At 34.9% G+C, this 23054-nt stretch overlaps 1 protein-coding gene across 1 annotated transcript in view; it reads right to left on the reverse strand.

Annotated features, from left to right (window-relative positions):
- CPS1 (carbamoyl-phosphate synthase 1) overlaps positions 1-21374 on the reverse strand; it is a 127532-nt gene extending 106158 nt beyond the window's left edge. Inside the window, exons 1-3 of the mRNA XM_058300192.2 lie at positions 21106-21374; positions 3525-3634; positions 615-759 (exon numbers count right to left, since the gene is read on the reverse strand). Of these exons, the coding sequence (XP_058156175.1) occupies positions 615-759; positions 3525-3634; positions 21106-21231 (381 nt within the window). The 5' untranslated portion in view covers positions 21232-21374. The remainder of the gene's footprint in view (positions 1-614; positions 760-3524; positions 3635-21105) is intronic.
- Positions 21375-23054: the final 1680 nt, after the last annotated feature.

Raw genomic sequence — 23054 nt, forward strand, 5'->3', positions numbered from 1 at the left:
AAAAAATTGATAGCGAGTTGGTCATCAAACACCTTTTAAAAGGTGATTTATCACCAAATTCTTACAGCATAGTTGTTATTTCATTTTTTCCAGATTAAGCCAAATTTCATCGAAGGTAATAGGAACAAATGTAAAGTGCACTGAGAAATGAAGCTCAAAATATTTTCAAGTTAAAGATTATTTTCATATAGCTAGGAATGATGTTGAAAACACAACTAATGACCTGTACCACAATATCAAGGAAGCAACTTTTCCCACCCTAGATTTTGATAGTAGCACAACAGTGTGAACATAATTAACAGCACTGAATTATAAATTTGAATGTGGTTAAAAGGGCAAATTTTAGGTTGTATACATATTATAAGACTAAAGATCGAAAAAATGCATGGGATGGTACAACACAAACAATGAACCCTAATGTAAACTATGGACTATAATTAATTTACAATTATAAAAATATGCTATCACCAAATGTAACAAATGCATCACACTAATTCAGGGTTCCCTGTATTTTATGCAAGCTTTTTCTGTAAACATACAACTTTTCTAATTTAAAGAAATCAATCAACAATATCCTCCCCAAATTGAGACTAAGTTGTCATCACTGTTACTACCTTAATGCCATCAGACTCCAAATATTTGCTAAGTCCCAGTTCATCCAGTGCAGTAGTGTCAGGGACTCCACCATTCCCAATTATAGGGTTGGCCATTGTGAGAATCTGTCCCTTGTAGGCAGGGTCAGTGAGAGCCTCAGTGTACCTGGGTAAAGATGCCAAAAAATTATCAACAACAAATTTATCTACATACAAAACTACAGTCTACATGCAGGCTTTGAATTATTGGACCTTTCCAATTCAGAGAACATGAGGTTAAAATCCTATGAGTCTGTTTCCAGGTTTTAGCAAAGTAAGAACACTTTATGATAGCCTATGGAAATTTACCTCATGCTGTAACTGATATGAAAAGATATGAATGTATTTGGGCAATTTCACACAAAAATTTTATTTCCTCAAAAATGTCCTTCATAGAGTTGTAATTTTTAAATATCGCCCTGATGACAGCATTCAGATAGCTTGAAGCTTTCCCTCAGTCTCCTAATCATGAGTGAATCCAAACTTATGTTTCTGTTGAGAGTTGCCATTTTCACCAAAATATTATTTATCAAAAATCAGAAAGGTGGTTTTTTTTTAATATCCTTTAGGATTCTAAAGAATATCCTGATAGTGGTGATGGTGGTTGCAAGAGTGTATGCATTCATCAGAATTCATTGAACATTTAGAATGGTTGAGTTAAATGATACAAAATAAACCTCAATAAAGTTGATTTTTTTAAATCTTTTAGTTTTATAGAGTAACATGTAGGTTTGGGAGTTATTAACAACTTAGAAAAATATTCATCACCTGAAGCATGACCTGAAACATTTCTGATTTCTAGAATGAATCTGCATAGTGATTTTAAAGTAACTAGAGAACTAGAGAAGAATACAGAAGGCCTTTATTGTTTAGAAAAATATTTAGTATATAAATTTAAGAAACATTCCCAGAAATACCAGGAGCCATCTGCATCTATTCCATACATTGGAATACATTTCAATTGAGTTTTTATTTCCTCTTACGTTTTCACATTCTGCAGAATGAATTAAACCAAATCTTTCTTGTGGGTTACTGCTGACAGTGAATTTAGGTGCTGAGGAGGACAGAATCGACAACCTTGAAACCAATAAAGTTCAGCTCAGGCAGTAGTCGACGTAAATTCTTCAACCCTACCCAGACTAGCTTCTATAAGAAATAATTTTGTCGATAGAATACTTAGTCTTTCAGCTCAGCTCTCCCTAATGTAACTAAAGTGCTATAGTATTTATCCACAGTCTCCACTAGCTGATTTCTCAGTTGACTCTCATCTGTCAGTAAGTGATCATTTTTAACCATCTTAAAACCAATATAAATGCACTTCTTGAAGATGAAAAACAAAATGACCCCCTTAATTATCAACCACCTTGCTGAGTGAGCCACACAAAGAATGAAAGCTGCATTTCTCAATGGAAAATAGGGTCGATGGGCTAATCTAATAAATGAATGCCTTTTTCTACATCAAAAAATACCTTTAATTAATTTAACTTTACTTCTCTTTCTTCTTTATCTTCATAAAAGAACTGATCATTCCTTTTCAACATATGCTTATAATAATCTCTCCAGTAAATGAATAAATACAGCTTGTCCTAGAGAACTGCAGTGTTGAAAGCAAATTAATCCATCAGGTCCTGCTTGACTTTTGTGATGTGACAAGATTTATTACCCATAATCTATCACAGGGAAGAAAACTCTAGTGCCCTCCATCATTCTGATCTATATTAAACAGTTGTTTGTTGGCAGGTATATTAACACAGCTAGTAATTAGTGCTGTCGAAAAGCTTAAATAATTGCCTGGTGAAGCAAAACTTTGCAAACAGATTTCATACGCTGTAATTTAATGTTCTCCCCAGTGAACTATTTTTAAAAAAACATCTAATATTCTTCATTTCACACAGAGAACCAAGAGTTTAGAGAAGTTTGTACATTAATAATATGAGAGGTTTTGTCAATCAATATCTACAGCACCAACCCTCCTGTCTTTACAAGGCTAACCTGAATTCCCTAAAGAACTGATCAAATATTTTATAGACAGGGTAATATGTAGAATACCTAGTGGAACCCCTTGAAACACTTAATCTAGTCATTTTTTAAAGACTCATGTTACTTTACAACCCCGGCTATAAAATATTATCCATTCCAGCTCCTTCACTTTTTAAATGGGGAAGCCAGGACTCAGAGAGGCTGAATGATACATACTCAGGTATCATTAGAATGGAGACCAGAACTACAGCCTCCATGTTCCCAGAGGAACAAACATTTGTTGACTAGGTAAGACCAGCTACAAAATTTCTTTAGCAACTCTTGTCTTAATTGTTCTACATATGTTAACAGATCATCATTACTAATTTGGTCACAGTGATAAATATTGAAAACCATAAGATCTATGCACCTGCTTTCCCATTGATTATGTTGATATTAATTTTATCTGTTATTTCCCCTCTCTTATTAGAGTGCAAAATTATGTAAATAGCCAAGAATTTTTATGTCCTCATGGTATTTCAAACCAGATGGGCAAATTTGACTCAACTTATTAATGGAATGGCACTGCTCGAATTTTTACCTTAATTTGCTATATACCTCCTCTTGCAGAAGCCATTTGGCAATTGCTCCTAACTTATGTCCTCTCAATGTAAGTTTCTAGAATTGTGTTCTTTTTTTTTTTTATCAGGGAACCACTAGGCTGCTGATGTTCTCTTTTACTGATGGCAGCAGTGGGTCCGTGCCAATGTCTCCTTTCAGGGATGACTGCATGAGACTATGCGCAAAGCACAGTGCACTTGTAGGCTGGTAAAGAGTCTTACTACATTGGGGTGATTTCAACTGGCCTAATTCCATCCAGTTATTCTTCTACAGGGAAGAAGCAGAAAGCCTTGGAATAGAAGCATTACTCACCCTCCCAGGCCAGTATTGAAAACCACTTCACCAGCAACCGAGGATGGATGGCCAAAGGAGTAACCTTTCATCTTAGTTCCATCTTCCAGGACAATGTGTGCTGTCTGTGCCTATAGAAACAGTTTCATGAATCTTAACTGAATACACAATATGAAGCATTGCTAGTTGACAAAAGAATTTCAAAGATACAAATCACAAGCTTATTAAATAATGTGCAATATATTTGGTGAAACCATAATACCCAGATTTAGGTTGCTTTCCTGTTACATGTCACTTTCTTCGAATGAATAGCTTTTGTCCCTGGCAGGATTTTTATTTGTTTTGCTTGAGAAAGGAACTGAAGCATATCAATACATTGTCTAGTCTAAGTCTATCTGTAGAGTTATTGACAAGCCAGAAATACTTCAGTTCAGCTGAAAATGCTATATGTCTAGCTTTTCCCCCCTTAATATTCCTTAGCTTTGCTCAAACATAGCTTGAAGGGAAGTTCATGAGTTTGCAGAAACATTGTGAATTGTACCGTACAACTCATCATCACTCTGGGGTTTAGAGCTAGAAGGAATCTTCAAGATTATCTATCAAGCTGTGTTCCACAGAGCTGTTATGTTTGATGGCACTGTCCCAAGGGCTGCTCCCTCCACACTAGCTTTATAGTCATGGGAAAGCTGAAATTTTATCACTCTATTAATACTGATACAAAAGCAAGCACTGTGTAACACTTTAAAAGCTTTTTATTATAGTTAATTATTTCCACGTCTGGTTCCTGCTTTAGAATAGAGGCATTCTAAGTTCGATTACTTTGCCATATTAATCTTTGAACAGTTTCTATAAAAGTCTTAGCTGAGAAGGGGGAAAGTTACAGGAATTTACTTAAGAAGCAGGCACTTTGTACGCTTCATAAGTACTCTAAATTCCATAGAGAAAATAATTTAGAGCTAATTCTCAATTTTCATAAAATTTCAGAGACAAAGGAATGGCTAAATCACACCTTTGGGTGCAAAGTCTAGACTCCCTACAAACTCCATAAAGCAAATTATTTACTTTCTTCTATTAATTAATTGTAAGGAAACTAAAGAGAGAGGAGATATGGAGAGAAAACCAATAGACACACATATCTATTGGAACTTAAATGGAACATAATTTTTAAAAATAAACTTTAAATGAAAATATTTATGAAGTAATTAAAAGTTAAATAATAAATTCATATTTGATTATATTAAGTGTAACTTTTATCCCTAATGATGGTATTTTGGTTGTATTTGTGAGAGTTCTTATTTTTTAAGATTGTTGTTAGGAACCATTTTAAACCCATCTTGAAAAGTGGAATTACATATACATGTGTGTATGTATTTATGTGTGTATAGGTCAAGACAGATATATGTTGTTGTATCAACCCCCAATAACTTATCACATGGTTGTCAATACAAATCCTTAAAAAATGTAGGATATAATTATTCAGTGATACATAGTTATTTTTCTTTTCTCTTGTTACCAAATTAGAACAAATAATCTGAAATTAGTGTAGGGGAAGATTTGGAATTGCATATAAGGATAGATTTCATGATGTCACCTAAATTGATAGATAGAATATTAAAACCAGGTTTTAATTGTTCAGGTTTCAATTGTTTTCTATCAGTTTATCTATCTTACTCTATATCCCGGAGGTCATCAAGATAAACTGTTATGTGGTATTTATTCCATTAAAGATGGATTAATTATCCAAATAGTTCACCATTACTTGGATATCTCCATTGATGAGAAATCACTATTACCCTAAAGCAGCCCAGGTTATTCTTGGACATTTCCGTTAGAAAGACTTTCCTTCATCTCTTTACCTTCAATGCATCCATAGATCCCAGCTAATTCGTCCCTCTGTAACTACCAGTTCTCTGGATGTTTGGAAGAGGACTATTGTGTTTCTACTATCGTTTCTTCTTCAGGCCATGAGAACTTCTACTCTAAAAATCTACATGCAATAGACAGAAACTAATTCTACAAGGTTAAATGCAGTCATTGAGATAGAAACATAGAAAATTCTTGGCTTGCCTTACATTACGTCTCTAGGATTGGAACTATGGTGTATAATGCTTTTATATTCTGACCACCCCACCACCATTTCTAATATACATGTGCACATATGCACACACACATGCGTGCACACACACACACAAAAACCTTGGTACAGAGCAGGTACTCAAAAAATGATTTCTAGATACCTGTTTTTATGCTCCCCTAGTTTAAAATGGCATTTAGCCTTTCCATTCATATAAATTTCCCTGTAGAAATAAGTGAGATATCACTTTTAGGCCCAAAGCACCCAAGTTCCTTCTCACTTAAGATTTATTTATTTATTTATTTCTCTCCCCTTCTCCCCCCCACCCCAGTTGTCTGTTCTCTGTGTCTATTTCCTGCATGTTCTTTGTTCGCTTCTGTTGTTCTCAGCGGCATGGGAATCTGTGTTTCTTTTTGTTACGTCATCTTGTTGTGTCAGCTCTCTATGCGGTGCCATTCCTGGGCAGGCTGCACTTTCTTTCGCGCTGGGCGGCTCTCCTTACGGAGCGCACTCCTTGCGTGGGGGGACACCCCTGCGTGGCAGGGCACTCCTTGTGCGCATCAGCACTGCACGTGGGCCAGCTCCACACGGGTCAAGGAGGCCCGGGGTTTGGACCGAGGACCTCTCATGTGGTAGACAGACGCCCTAACCACTGGGCCAAGTCCACTTCCCCTTTAATTTTTTTATTCTTTCGAAGTGTCTTGATTTTAGAATGACTGCTCTCAACAATAGTGTTTCAATTATCTTTAAATGAATACACCAGGTTCCTAAATCATGCTTATGTGTGCATGTACACACTGACTGATATTACACACAAACCTACCTTAATATTTCCTATAAAAATCAATAAGATATGTTTAAGATACCCTTCCAGACAAGCAAATTTATTTTTTTAACAGGAGGTACACCACGTGGACTTCACGTTTATCATTCTGAGAAAGATTGAACAAAGTGCTTTATTGCACATTGAGTGTGCATGTGTGTGTGTGTTTCATGGGCAGGGTAACCAAAGAACTTGCTCCTTTACTTGGCTTATCAAATTATCTTTAAGACAAAGTTTTTTTTTTGTTTTTTTTAACAATTTTTTTTATTGATTTTGTAAAAATATTACATTAAAAAAATATGAGGTCCCATTCGACCCCACCACCCCCACCGCACCCCTCCCCCCCCCCCCCCCCAGCAACACTCACTCCCATCATCATGACACATCCATTGCATTTGGTAAGTACATCTCTGGGCACCTCTGCACCTCCTGGTCAGTGGTCCACATCATGGCCCATACTCTCCCCCATTCCATCCAGTGGGCCCTGTGAGGATTTACAATGTCCGGTGATTGCCCCTGAAGCACCATCCAGGGCAACTCCAAGTCCCAAAGGCGCCTCCACATCTCATCTCTTCCTGCCATCCCCATACCCATCAGCCACCATGTCCACTTTTCCCACTCCATTGCCACCTTTTCTCTGAGGTCCTTGGATTGGTTGTGTCCGTTGCACCTCTATGTCAAGAGGAGGCTCAGATTCCACATGGTTACTGGATGCAATCCTCCTGCTTTCAGTTGTAGGCACTCTAGGCTCCATGATGTGGTGGTTGCCCTTCTTCAACTCCATCTTAGCTGAGTGAGGTGAGTCCAATAATTCAGATTGTAGGAGCTGGAGTCTGTTGAGGCTCAGGGCCTGGCTATCATATTGTCAGTAAAAAGATTCAATCCCCTAAATATATCTTAAACCCCAATACCAACTACAATTCCAGTAAAGTAGCATGATAGTCTTATGAAAAGAGATCCCCTCTGGGTCCAGTTTCATCATGCAGAAACACCAGCTCCATAGAAGGGCCATCTGACATGGCAGTGAACCCTATCTGCCATGACCGTAGAACCCGTGGGTCCCTTTAGCCCTCAAAGGAACCAATACCTGGGGATTGTATCTACTTTATCTGTCTCTTAGACTCTGCTCAGTTGTGCATAAGGGAAATCCTTCTGACAGCCTCCAGACTCTTTTTTTTTTAGAGACTCATAGCCATATAAGCTCATTTCTCCTTACTATTTCCCCCTTACATTAGATCAAACAGCATTTTAAAGTCATATTATTCTATGTAGACAGGGATATTCTACTGATCCGCATCGAACCTTCAATTCAAGGTCATTTTCCAGTTGCATTATCAGTTGTTAGTTGATAGTGATCCCTCGGTGCCAGGGAGGCTCATCCCCGGGTGTCATGTCCCATGCTGGGGGGAAGGCATTGCATTTAGATGCTGAGTTAGGCTTCGAGACTGTAAGGCAAAGTTTTATCTATAGCCTTAGAACCAGTATTTGAGATTTCAAGCTTGAGATTTTATTTTAAATAGTTATTGTTTGTCTTCTTAGCCATTAAATTACAAATCTTTTAGATTTACACAGAGAAAAAGAAATCAAACTAATTCAATAACAGAATTATCAAGGCAAAACTTCCCTGGCAGAGGTCGACTTAAAATACAAGTCCTGAATGCTCCTTCTTGTAACTAAAAAATCATCTTTGTATGTCACTTCATCTAATAACCTGATGTTCTTTTTCTACATTTTAATTTGTCAGTTTTGTCTATGTATCATTCATCAAGAGGTAGACGGTTTTAGGAAGTAAAAGTAATAATGTTAGGTGTATTTCAAAATATTATCACACACTATTCAGATGTTGATGGTTCTCAATCAGGGTGTGTTTGTTGGAAAAATTCCATACATAACTTTGACAAGTCTCACTATTTGAAACTCCTTGGTCTAAATAATGAAAACACACTGTCAAAAATTTTCTACTGGAAGTACTATTTTCTGTTCTTGAGGAAGTCATGTGTAAGCTACATGCTTTCATGAAATGGAAAAAAGGAAGGAAGCATGTTTTTAAATAATATGTAGCTTTGATAGAACCTAAAATACCTAAAAATAGTTGGAAAACTTGGATTTGGAGTGAAATTTCAACTGTTTCCTATATGCCAGTTTATCTATCCTACTTTATCCCATACCTACCCAAATATCATCTTTGTTTCTGTTTTCCTTCTGCCTTTCTCTATTCCCTTTTCATCTAAGAATTTCAATTTGTCCTATCTCTTTTAGACACCATGTAATTATTTTAAATAGAAGTAAAAATTAACATAGGTAAGTCCCAATTATTGTTAGCCTATTCCTACAATTCTATTTGGTATTTTTATTCCTCTTTCCATAGGACTAGCTTTGTACTTTGCTCTCCGTCTTTGAAAGATATACTTGAGAAGCATTTACTGTTGCCTGAAATAGTCTCTGAGCTTGTGTTCAATATGTCTTTTTGTTCCTTTAATTACATTTTTTGTTCTTTTTGGCAGCTTTTATAGATCTTCCAATCCTCTTTCCCCTACACATTATATTGTTACAAGGCTTCTGTTTATTGTCTATACTACCCTTTATATTCCTCTTAACTACATTGGCCTCCAATGAATTTAAAATGATGAGGGCAATTGACTTATCTATGAATTGATGGAGGAGCTCTGAACAAAGAGCCATTATTTGGAATACCCTCTTCTAGCTAACAGTTCCCCAAATGCTATTTCATTTCTATGAGCCCAAAGAAATCACCTTGTTATCATCGTAAGATATTTTAGTAGCCTCAGTTACAGGAGAAAGAGGCCCATAGACAAGGAAATAGATTATAACATTAAGTTACAATTTAAGTACCTACAGCCAGAGTACTTTGGTAGTTGGAGAGCTGAAAGCACAAAGGAAGGCTAATAAAGAGAAGTGGGCACACTTTGTAGAATGTCCGGAAAAGTACCAAAGGATTATTATATAAAAGTGAGTTCTACGAAATACAGGATCTGTATCATGAAAAATGGGCTTTATGTGCTTAATAAAAATATATGTGCTAGTAGGGCAGTTAGACAGTCAAGTCACAAACATCTTTAGGCTCATACCATGTGCCAAGCACCTCTCTAGACTCTGAAGATACATGGATAAATGTCCTAGTCCCTCTGTTCAGTAGATATGTGTGTATTATGTAAAAGAGAGGAAACTTGAAGAAGAGCATCATTGAAGCATCCTAGAGATACAAAGAAAAATCAGACACCATCCTTTCCTTTGGGGCCTTGCTCTTTAATAAAAGGGATTGCTGGGTTTTTTTCCAATTGTACTTTAACAAACTTAAAATTTAAAATGATCCAAGTCAAATTTTGAACTTAAAGCCCAAAATTTAAAGATTTCTTCAAGTCTTTGCTCAGTGTTGTCTTCTTGGCAAGGCTACCTTGATGCCTCCCCCAATTTAAAATTGAATATGCCCCCCAGGACTTCCCCCACCTCCTAGTCTGCTCTTCTTCAGGGCACTTATTGCCTTCTAATGTGCTATACGATATCTTCTTTTTTATCTACCTTATCCCACCAGAAAATGAACATCATGTAGGCAGAGAATTGAACCTTTTATTCGCTGAGGTGTCCCCAGTGCCTAGAAGAGTGCCTGGCACAGAGTAGAAAATTATATGTATTCTTTATTGGATGAATAAATGAATATATTGAGTGTCATCTGAAGAAAGTAACATATACAAAAGAAATATATATTCAGTTTGTAGATTTCCCTAGCTATGCATTTAAAAATAAAGCAAGTAACTGAATTGCCTTTTCATTATGTTATGTTTAACTAGTAGGGGCTTTCCATAATACCTTAGGGTCTTATATAAGGAAGGAATATGAGTGGGTGAGAATTGGCAAAGGAGGGAAAGCTTACTCCAAAATATGCATAGCGAGTATGAAGTATGTGAGAGTTCAAATACATATTGTGTAGAATTAAGACGATTATTATGATAATTAAAATAGATAGATAAATAGATGATGTAAGAAATGTGACAAAATGTTAAATGTTGGTAAATCTGGGTTTCTGGATAGGGGATACACTGGAATTCTCTACACTGGTATAGTGTTATTTTTGCAAGTCCTATAAGTTTGAATTTATTTCAAAATTAAAAGTTTAAACAAAGATCAGTCATGTAATTTACTAGATATTTCACATGAAAGAGAACTCAGATGCCTGAATTATATAGCAAACTATCTCATACCCTATTTCGATTTGCAAATATAGACAAAGAATGAAACAGTTCTCCTTAATCCATGTATTATAAAACATAGAGGTCTGGGAAGACAACACTATATTCTTCTATTCAGTTTTTTAATGACTTCCATAAATGAATCTTGTAGGAAAATCTTTGTACATATCGCACATTATTCTGACAAATTTTTGCAATAGCAAATTTAACTAAAAGGCCTAAGTTGAATTTAAAAAGATCAAAAATTATTTAGAACCTGAAAACTATTTACTTCTTAATCACCAAAATCAGTTGAATAAGTATGCTTTATTTTTTCACCTTGCAGAATTTGAAATTTAAGTATAAGTTGCTGCTCTCTACCTCTTAGTCAGTGATTACAAAGAAGTACTAGCAAACAATAAATTCTAAGGTTCATCCAATCTGACTTCTTCATGGTAGAATTGAGAAGGATTGTAGTTTGGTTTGTTCTCACTAGGTTTGGAGAACAATTACTATCCTATCAGGATCTGATTACTTATAAGAGTATTTTTGCAGATGAGTACAGAATCATTCATCATTCAATGAATCTTCATTCATTTTCTTGACCTCGGATAAATAGTCTCAAGTATTTTAATATTTCCTTATAGCTCTTCATTTTATTTTTTCATCCTCTGGATCTTTTACTAATATTCCATAACTTTTTTTAGTAAAACTTTCACGTAAATTAAATTCCATGTGTTACAGGGTCCATTTAGTGGCCTGATTTTAATTGAAGATTCATTTTCATTTTGTTATGATTCTTTATCACTAATTAAATGCATATGAAATTTCAAGAATTTTCTTCCATTCTTAAGATTCATAGCAATAAAAAAGGTTTAACTTTCAATTCATTAACTGTTTTAGATGTAAGTGCCTCAAGTCAAAGGACTAGTTAGATTTTGTTATCTTTTATTCATATTGGTTCAACCAAACTGACAATAAAATGCTGAAATATAACAAAGTATGGGTTGTATCTTTATTAGTCTTAACCTTATCAGTTAAGATATATCTAAAATGCTTTTATTAATCAAATATTGTTATCAATGCTTTTTTCTTCACTCAATATTATTTATCAACCAAAATATGCATAGTTCAGTAATGGCAAAGTGGGAAGGAACTTTACCAAAGCCCAGCAGAACATGAAGCTTCTATCAGGAAACCTCATTTCAATAAGGTCAAACATATTGGGTCTGGCAAACGTTTAGATTGCAGATTTCAAAAGGCAGAAATAATTATCCAGTTGGGAAAAATGATATATATTACACTATTCCCAAAATAACTATTTTGCAAATTGGCTTACATGTGCATTATCTAACTTGCAAACCAGTTCAGAGAAACATTTCAGGTAAGAGCAGAGCCTAATTTTCCACCACACCAGTAAAGGAACTTTATAAGTATGGAGTGGGCCAACCTCTGGAAAAAAGCTGTGCATAGAGTAGATGCTCAAGGGAAAGAAATGAATACCTAGACGGTGGCCAATCATTCCCACTACCCTAACCCCATTCAATCCAATCCATGTGTAGCACTATCTGTTAGGAACACTGTCCAATGTACTCTGTGGAAGGGAAGAAAAGACAGTATAAGTAAGCTCAGGATGGAGAGAGCACAGTTTTGACATTCCATCCGCTTTTCTTCATTTGGCTTTTACCTTTCTCTCCCATCCCCTGCCTAGTGAAATGTGAATCTTTCTGGGGTTTTTTTTGTTTGTTTGTTTCTTTGTTGTCTGTTTTGTTTTGTTTTTGATTTTACAATCTTGCACAAATGTTAGATATTAAAAATCAGTTCTGCAGGTGACTTTGGAGACCTTGATAAAGGGGGAAAAGGCTTTGCAGAGCCCCTAGGCATAATGACCCAGGTATGCCCAAGTTATTATCCTAGTTCAACCGCTCTCTTCACTCCACCTGCCCAAGTTCTACCTCTTGCTACAAACCCAAACTTGGTCACCTTTGTGTATTAACCAAACAAGTGGAGAAGAGCTTCTTCCTTCCAACGTTAAGGTTAAACAAAACTTGGCACTTTTAATTTATTGCCCTATATTCAATTATATGACTAATTTCTCCAGTTAGATCATAAGCTACACCAGACAGCATCAAGGATAGAGGTCCCACCTACTCTGTCCAACATGGTATCACCAGGACATAACACAGTGTCTAGCACATGATAGGTGATTGGAGAAACCATTTTTTATCTTCCAGAGTTCATATCTTGGTCCATGAAGTTAACTTTCAAGGACATTGGAAAGGTCAAACCCTTCTGCACAAGAGAGAAGTAACATGGGTGTTTGATGATTTTGGAAAGAGGAACTGAGCCACACTGGCTTATCTCTCCTATTCTCAATTGTAAGGGAGCTGAATTTGTGTGTGGAGGTGGGGATTCTGAGAATTTGGTTGCAAATCTAGTCCCTGTTCTCCAAACAGTTTTAACAGTAGTAAAGCTGAGGTATAGCTCTCTAATCGACACGTAAATCTTATTTCTCAAATCGATTATAAAATCAGAGGTTGGGGAGAAGATGTGATTATCACCCCTAAAATGCTACCAGTAGTAGATACTTAGGAAATACTGGTTGAATGAGTGAAGGAATGAATGCTTCAGGAGGCAAAGATGCTATATAATTCTACTTATGTTTCTCTGGGACATAACAGTCAGGCTCACAAATCCCTCTCCTGCTTTACAAAACGTACAAACAAGCTACCACCACACAAAAAGACCAAAGTCTGTAGCCAATATGGATATCAAGGAAATATTTTAAAGCTAGTTTATACTCATAGTTTTACTTCTTTTAGCCTGGAGCATTAAAACATTGTGACTCTGGAGGACAGATTATAAAATAAGTAGTCAAAAATTTTGTTGCCTTCTTACTTTGTATGATTCTGACAAAAAGATTGAAATTAATAGTCTCCATGGCCTAGGAATACTAAATGTTACTTTTATCAACAAAATTATATGAGGAAAATCTGTAAGATTGCAGGTTTTCCACACACATTAATATCTACAGAAAGCAGGGATTAAATAAATTAAAACAGAATTTTTCTATGTAAATGTAGCTACTCCATTTTTTAACCTTTTATTTTATAATTTTAATACTCCTTTCTCTAAATTAAATTGAATTGAATTACATCAATATGATCTCCATTATTATATTACTTTAAAATGGGCATTTTAAACAGACTTTAAACTACTGGACCATCTTCGGATGTGGTCTTTCTAATATTTGTAAAGCTTGGGGATGAGTTCACAAATGTTAAGTAATCATTGATTAAAATACATTTTTATGAGGGGTTTTATAGACAAATGGAAATTCCAATAATTTCTCAATGGTTGTTTATTGGTTTGTCTCTTATGGACATTGCTATTATTATTTTGTCATATAAAATATTTTTTCTCTGATGACATTACAAAAATGTGACTCTGCAAGCTGATGTGATATTTTCTCTCAAACATCTCATCTCTTCAGGGTTTTTCATTTTTCCTGAAAATTAAAATTCATTATAAACCTACATTTATGTGCCTATTTTCATCCCTAGTAAGATAATTGACTTGCATTATGAGACCACAAATAAATGGCCAGAACTTTATACTCTAATACTCTTCCTGAGACCAAGTTAAAGAGTAAATGTTTCAAAGAATTTCCTAGGGTAAGAACAATAACAACAACTACTAATGGGAGTCATACAGCTAAATTCCCCTTCATAAAGCTTTGAAAATGTGTCGCTGGTGCTATGCTAAGATGATTTAGAGGGCTTAGTCTTAGAAACAAAGAAGTCAAAATTTGAACGTAATTTATAATTTAACCTATAAAAGCCTTTGAAATTGCTGAGTATTTTGCTATTATTTTAGGCTTTTCCTTTGCATTCAATATCACGTTCTTAAAAATCATCAGGTCATTGTTTATCTATCGTTCCCCACCTCAGCATCATTTGGTGTTTTGAGGATATTGATATTTTACTTTGAACCAGTTTTGTTTTGTTTTGATCCTTTACTTCAAGACACTGGAAACAAGTCAAAAGGAGACTTCTTGTAATCTAAAATTGCTTGTGGTGAACATGTACCACATTTGACTTTTGCATACTTAGAACCTACAGGACTATATGAGAAATTGTTACAAATACATGACAATACTTTTGTTCAAGTGGAAGAAATATGTCACTCTAAGCAAGAACTGTCCAAAAATATCCTACTTGTAGAATTACTAAAGTCATATTAAACATGAATCTTTAGTGATATTTAGATTTAAGCATCCTGTTCTCAAAACATCAATTAAGAGGAAAATCTAATTTGTGTTGAATTTAGGTAAAGTGTAGTCTATAAATGGGGCCTTGAGTAAGCAATAAAATTACAGAAGAGACACAAGGCACACTGAAACCAGGTTCAACAATGACTGGCTTCAGATATGTAGGGACAGTAACAAAATGCCAAATTTAAAAATATCTGCCTAATATTTAGGGACTCATTAAATTCTAATTAAATTTGCTACATGGATATTTCATTCTGTGTGTTAGTTGTAGCACTTACAAATCTATGAAATGGGAAGAGCAGCATTATTTTCTATCCCAGGCATGTTAACCTGTTAAAGGTTCTGAATGTAAAGCTTCAAGACAATTTAGCAGAAAGTTTCATAAAAGATTTGAATATAAGAAATTATTGCTACAATAATCTCCTTAAGCTAGTAGTGGAAATGAAATTTACTCACTCCGGGAATTTGTCTGTATTGCTATTGAATCATTTATCTATATAAATTATTTACTTATCAGAAAAAAATAGAGGCCCCATATGTTTATTTCCATCTTCCCCAAGGCCTAAAGCTATGTAATGTATTTGATTTCCCACCTACCTGATATTTCTTAGTTATCAGTTCAATTCAGTACTTGACCTCATAAGAAATAAAATAAATCTGAGACAAGCTTTGAAAAACAGGAAACTTAAAGCCAGAATTTATTTTAGGTAATGATTACATAGATAATATGGTTTTAAAAAGTTAAAATCTTGGAGTGTTTTTTATTAATAAATAAACAAAATCTTGTTTTTCATTCTTGGAGCTATTCTATTAAAATATGGAAAATCAAAAATTCAGAATTACAGCACAATATGTGATGTATTTAGAACATTTAATGAGACATCCTTGTAGTTACAATGTCTGATACTTCAAGATTTCAAAGGACTGTAATAACAGTAATCAATTAAGACTTACAACATCCTAAGTTAATATTAAGTCATCTACCTTTGTTTAAACATTAGCCCATGATGGGGGGAAAAATCACAAGGTTGCTTTACATGAATATTTCTAAGTTCTGGACATTGATAAATAAAAGAATTGGATTCATGAGTATCTTTATTCAAGCTATATTTTTCATTATAAATAAAATACAACATTTAAGAAAAATTCCATTACAAAATATATTCAAGGGGAGATTTATTAACAAGCACTTAATGAGCATCTGCTGCATATGGCAAATTTTTCTGAGTCTTGGAGGGAGTTACAATCTTTAAGCTAATTTTTACTTTATGGTGATAAATTAGTAAGGCCTTATATTTAGTTCTAGATCTTAGGAAAAAATCATTTAATGAAAACTTTAATGATCTAGCAATCCTATCCATTCATTTGTAAAATGTTCCACTAGCCAATAACCTCTCTAAGATCTATATATGACATTTAATCACTGAAATAAAAAAAAAAAAGAAAATAGCCTTGAGTGTATTTTCACAAGTTGAATGAACATTTTAAACCAGATGAAGAAAATCAGCTGTAAGCTAGAGATCACTGAGGCCCAGGACTTCTGAGCCATACTTGAGACTGGCCCATGCAGCTTTTCTCAATCCTCAGTCAATTTAAAGATCCTAGGAAATACTAGTTACATCAAAAGCAGTCTGTCTCACATAGCAAACTCCTCCTGAAACCTTAAGGAGAGTTCTGGCATGACTGTTATTTTCAAACATTGCTAAGGATACATTGAAAACTCTCTCCTACACACCCTCTTGGTATGAGTCTGAAATACGAAGAAAAGTCTTAACAGAAATATGACGGCAGAAAATGGACTCCATTTCCACAACAGTGGGACCTAACAAGCCATCAGAAAAACAGCTAAAAATGGGCCAGTTAGGCCTCGAGATGCCATCAGAGGGAGAAGGACACATGAAGCCAAGACCAAAGCCAATTCTGAGGCACTTTCCTAGGCAGAATTCTTAGCTTCTGATCTTGGATTAGGGTGAAGTGAGTGAGGCAACTAGGGTACAAAATTTAAGGAAGCACACCACAACCCTGAGAGTGAGTGCCTTCTTAGAATTTGATTTCTAGTTATCTTACCCCCTCACCCAACTTCAGGCCCTGTTTGAACTTTAGCTTATTCAAGTATTTTATGTCAAGAAGCTCAAAATCTCAAGGTATTTTTGATAACAAGCAAATGAGTCAGTACTTTAGAAAGGGGAGGATATGAAAAGTAGAGCACATAAAAATATTCAAAAGAGATGCTACCTCTCAATTAGAGAAATACTGTCTACCAGACATATGTCAAGCTGCCAATCATCCAAATTAATTCAATGATGGCTTATTTGGTATTGGAGCATAATTTATCATTTGGAAAATCTGGGTTATCGTGAATGAAACCAAACCTTAAAACACATCCATATGTAATAAAAGTTTAAGGTGATAGTTATTCCTAAAGATATGTGATAACCCTATTTCTATTCCTACCTCTAATATGTACACATAGGCCCCACTATAGTAATGAATCCTATTTCCTGTGTATTTAAAGCTACTACAATATGCCTAATGATTCTAATTGCAAGAGTTTTTGTACATGCCAATTTCTAATCAAATGACAATAGCTCCTCAAGATTCAGTGAATTAGATGCTTCAATGTTGGAATCAGAATATAAAATCTTCAAAAATGAAAACCTTTCAAAGAGAATAATGACTCCTGGGGCTCACTAGTGTCTGAAGTACCAAAAAAAGGACTCATAGACTGTTAGGTTCCTGGCATAATTGTAACACAGGTTACCATTTTTAAAAATGAACACATTAATGTTAAAGCAGTACTTATGAACCCATTCCTGTTCACAGGGAACTTAACCTTTTCCATTTAATACCTTTGATTTCTGAATTCACTTGGAAGTAAAAATAAAATTATTTAGTGTTGGTGACTTTCCAAGGCTTGTGAACTAAGAATTCTTAAATCTGTATGTTTCTTGAAGTCACAGACATCCTCTTAGTATCCATTTATTTCCATTTATCATTCTCCCTATATATTCCTATGGTAGAGATTCAATATATATTTGTTGAATCTTATTGATGAATTTTTAAAAATGAGTGCATTGATAAAATAGGTTATTGGGCATACATCCTGACTTCTGCACTTGAATTCACCATAGTGAAAAATATTATTTATTTCATGGTCCTTGAGTCTAACTCATTATAAAAAGTGTCTTCCTAGATATGGGCTTAATAATAAAGCAAAGGTGAAAACATTATAAATATTTGAGAATTCTAATCAGATATTTCATCTGTAGGTTGTGAAAACATGAGGAAACTCTAATCTAAGACCTTACTAGTTTTCTACTAAAACATAAAGAAAAGAAATTTTTTAAAGCATCCAGTTTGTGTTTTTAAAGTGTTTTATTGGTTTCTAAGCATCAATAATATATGATGACTTGAGTAAATCAAGAATCATTTTCTCATTCCAAATCACAATGCTGAGGCTCAGAGTGGATACATGGCTTAGCAAAGGCCAGAGCCTTGTAAAACAAGGGTTGGAATCTAGATCTTTTTATTCCCAAGCCAGAAGATTTTCCTTAGCACATTAACAATTGACTCAATGTAATAGTGAGCACTATTTTCAATAACAACAGAAAAAGATTACAGTCACTAAACCTTTCATATTTTACTAGGTTTGATCATTTATACCCTGGATGTCAACTTTCTTTAAAATACTTAGCACAATGAACTCCCTTTCTCCTTCCTCTTATAAGTGAAAAGCAGTGAGTCTATTTGCAAGGTACAGTCTATAAATACTAGCCACAAAGAAATGCACAAGGAAGGGCCACACAAAAGTACGGGTGCATCACCCATGGCGTTAAGCCTACCCTCTCTGTCTGTCGCCAAGAGAAGAGGAAGAGTGACCTCCAAAGACTGAAAAAACAAACTGATTTACAGGACAGTGTTTATAGATCTGATCACAGGGTATCTTTCACAATCCATTCACTATTTCTAACTACTAACTAGAATGTTAATAACCTTTAGTGACTGTTCTCACTGCCCCTCACTGACCAGTATGTAACTATGTCCTGATGATTTTAACTATGATATCCACCAAAAAGAGTAAATTTAGATGTCTCTTTCTAAGAGAGCTAAGTTTTTTAAATGAATGCAGGAAGAAAACTAGGTAGAGAACTGCTTCAAAGTAAGTGAATAATGACATAAGTTCCCTTGGACTGCTGTATAGAATTTTAATTCACTACATTTAAGTTCCAGAGCTTCTATTTTTCATGACAGGCATGCCTCCAAATCTCTGGCCAGTAATGATTGAGTGTGAATAATGGCTTTTATGCCCTGCAATGATGGCTCATTCCTCCTACAAATTTGTCATTCTTTGCTGTGAACTGTGGCAGACCCTTAAAGCAGAACTGCCAGTGTGAGCTGAAAGAACTTCTTTTAACGTAGCCCATCCACATAATTAGACTGTTCAGTTGTGGTGGTTATAGTTGTCGTTATTATTGTGGTATAGAGCTTGAAGACCTAGCTTGTAATCTCAGTCACATCTTAAACATTAACCCAGTTTCTCAGTTTCTGGTATCTAATGGAGATACACCTAACCCATCTACTTCACAAGACTTTAATAAGAAGAAAGACATATTCCAAGTGACACAATTCTGAAGTCTTAGAAAACACATATAGACCAAAATAATATTATTTCCATGATTATTTATTCTCTCTGAGGTGACGTATTAGAACCCCTGAAATATTACTAACATTAACCATAATACAAGTATTCAACATCATAGTTTATACCTAGCCACTGTATCATTAATAATAATTTAGAAAATATCTCCCTTTGAGCTCTCTTGTTTAAAATCAAACTGAACCCAAGAAAATGGTTGTTCCTGAGGTTCTTAATTTGAAATGGTCATTTTAAACCTTCCTGTAGAAAGAGTCATCTCAGTGTGAAAGCCTGAAATTATTAAACATGCCAGTAATGCTACAATGTGTATTCTCTCCTATTTCCTGGGACCTTGGGCTAGTGCTCTCTCCCTCTTGCTGATCTTCTCTCTCTCTTGGGTTTTCCCTCTTGTTCTCTCTCTTTGTTCCTCTCCATCTCTCTTCATTCCCCCTTTCTCTTCCTTCCCTTTTACTCCCCATTCCTTTCCCACTCCTATCAGAATTCTATCAGATTGTATAAAGACTCTATGGGCATTGCTCAACTCTGAAGATGTCACCCAGGACTAAAATCCTGTGAACCCTGACCTGAGCAACCTAAGCAGAAGAAGCTGTGGAAGCATCTGCAGGATATTCTGTCTACCCAGTGAGTATACAAAGTATAAGCAGAACACTCAAACTTATTTTTATATTATTTTTTATTATTTATTATTTATATTATATTATTTTTATATTAATAGATAAAAATTGTTGTTATTGTTCAGTAGCTCTTAGTACTGAAGAAGCAGTATATTTAAAATTATTCTGTTGACTTAAATTTTATAATTGTCAAAGATGCTCATAATTGGCAAAGTTTCCATACAGTAATTTCAGATTTCTCTGGTAATAACATCTACTTAAGTTATAGGAAGGCTCAGAGGTTCCTACTAGAATTTCATAATTCAATGGTGGAGATATTTAATGTTCTATTCCTAGGCCTGCCCCTCAGTTATAGATACACTTGGAGGGGCTCAAATATCAGCTGTTATTTGCCTTTATGTTTTCATTTGTAAAGTGAAATAATTAAGTTGGACTTCTGAAAGACAGACCATGAGGAGAGAAGGGAAAAGTAAAGTAGTGTCTCCAATATGACCTGGAAATATCAAAATAATTCAGATATTTGCATTCCAATTTTTTTTTCAAAATCTTTTCATTTCAAAAGAGAAAATTTTCCTCTAAACCAACATAGAGCAGGCACTTAACATATAAGACACTGTGATATGGCTCACGCAAGTATAGGCAACTCCATTTTTTAACCCAATGTCTGGGCACTGAGAGGCACCTGATAGCCTGTTCTCTAAACAGTGCACACAGTACACATACATTTTACATGTTCACAGGAATTGTGAACTTCTTTATGTTGGATGAAAATTGCTGCAATTTTAAGTCAGAGCAGATAAAATTGAGCATTTGCTCAATCAGTAGAATCTATAGTAAACCAAGTATTAATAAGGCAGCACTTCAGGGTCACATTCAAATCTGTATTTGCTTTGTGATAAGTGACACCTTTACTATACCTGCCAAACTATACTCCCAAATAATTTTATCAAAAATAATGAATATGGAAATATTACCTTGACAGAAAGGAGCCTGATGCCAGGTCTTGAAATTTTCCATTGACCATGCGCAGTCGCATTGGTAAAGCCAAAACCAGCCTTCAGTGTCTTCACCACTTTGCAAGCTGTCAAAATCCTCGTCATCTTGAAAATGTTGATTTGTGACTAAAATTGAATAAAATTACATATGTTTTATGAGGGTTTTTTTTGTTATAAGATCTTTTAATTAATGTGACAGAAAGTTGGGGGTGGGGGAGGAGGTACAGTCAGATGTTTAAGGCTGACAGCACAGGGGTCTTTGAATTTCCATTCATTCTGTCATTAAATGTCCCCAACCATGGCTCCTCCTTCTCTTTAACCCCTCCTCCTGAGGTAATGTCCTGCAAAGTTCCATGGACATGTAATACAAATTGCAACACTATCAAATATTACCTTCTCCTGCTGAAGTAATGTTAGTGTTGTAGAAAACCAGTCATGCATCAAAGGAACTGCTTATGCAGCTGATTAGAATGACCTAGACACAGTGGACAATCTTAGGCATATCACTTACCCTAAAGAGTAGCAACTTTCTTATAATGCTAAAGATCAAAGTATTTTACTTGCTTTGGATGTGATACCTAAATTTTCTCAAAAGAAATTTGGGGTCCACAAAGAAACCTGAAGCCTTGCCAAGACACTGGAAACCACACATAGTACAACAGGAGATTAAAATAAAATTTTCTCCACAAATATACAGTAAACCTATTTACATTATTTTTCTGGGTTAGTAATGCAATATATTACATTTTTACTATTGATTGCTTTGTCTTGTCCAAATTATAAAGCAATCAGTAATATCAGTTAAAACACAACTGGAGCAAAGGAGCCTATTGTGTCCCTCTTAAGTTTCTTAAATTTATAATAGAAACAATGGCAAACACTGACTTTAATAGCACTTTTCCTAAGTCAAGTTTTCTTTGGTTATTAAAATGTTACATATAAAATTTTCAAAATCTGAGCATTCGAGTTTTAATCTGAGTTGAAACTAATTCCCTTAACCCTTCAATTCAACATCTTTAACTAGGTGGATAAAGAATCTCATTGATGGGTAGAAGCTATCACTTAAGTCATGAGTCTATGTACAGCACTGAGTATTACCCATATCATCCTTTGACGTCCTTGCAAAGGATGCCAAAAGATAAAGTCTCCTTTCAAGGGCTGCCCATAACAGGAAAGAAGATAAAATGACATAAGATTGTAAATTTCCCTGACATAGACCAAAAAGTTGGATGGGGTGTGGAAGGGAAAAGGGAACTTTTTAAATAGGAACAAAGTTTAAACTGAATCTCATATTTGTCTATAGACATTTTCTGAAATCCAACTACTGCATGTCTCATGGCAATAGAAAGCTGAAAAAAAGAGTCTCAATCTAGCATAGAAGAATAATTAAGAAAATAAGCAATGACACAGTAGTACATCCAAATACAATGGTAAAATGAATAAATAAACAAGTTAAAATAAATAAGGAAAGCTAAATTCCACCACCTTTCTCTGTGCCATAAAATTTAAGTATGTGATTTCATTAAATCATGTTATCTTGAAGGACACTTAAGAGTTCACCAGGTAGATGGTAGGAAAACTATAATGCAGGAGGAACAATATGCACAACAACACAGAGTATAAAATAATATAGTGTGAGATTATAGTATAACTATATACTAATATATAGTACAAATATTATAGTATTTTATATATTTAAAGAAACAGAGAAAGCTTAGAATGCAGGGTACAGGGTGGGAGAGTAAGCAGGAATCAAATCATGGAAGACCTTGTGTGCCTTAAAAAATGTTGGCCTTAATCCATGAACAGTATTCATGGTATCCATGGAAGGGTTTTGAGCAAGAAATAAAGGTGAAAATTGATTTAAAGAAAGATCATGGAAAATGAATTGGAGGAGGATGAAACTGGAAGGAGGGAAATCTCCAACT

The sequence above is a fragment of the Dasypus novemcinctus genome, chromosome 7, assembly GCF_030445035.2.
Source record: "Dasypus novemcinctus isolate mDasNov1 chromosome 7, mDasNov1.1.hap2, whole genome shotgun sequence".
Lineage (NCBI taxonomy): Eukaryota > Metazoa > Chordata > Mammalia > Cingulata > Dasypodidae > Dasypus > Dasypus novemcinctus.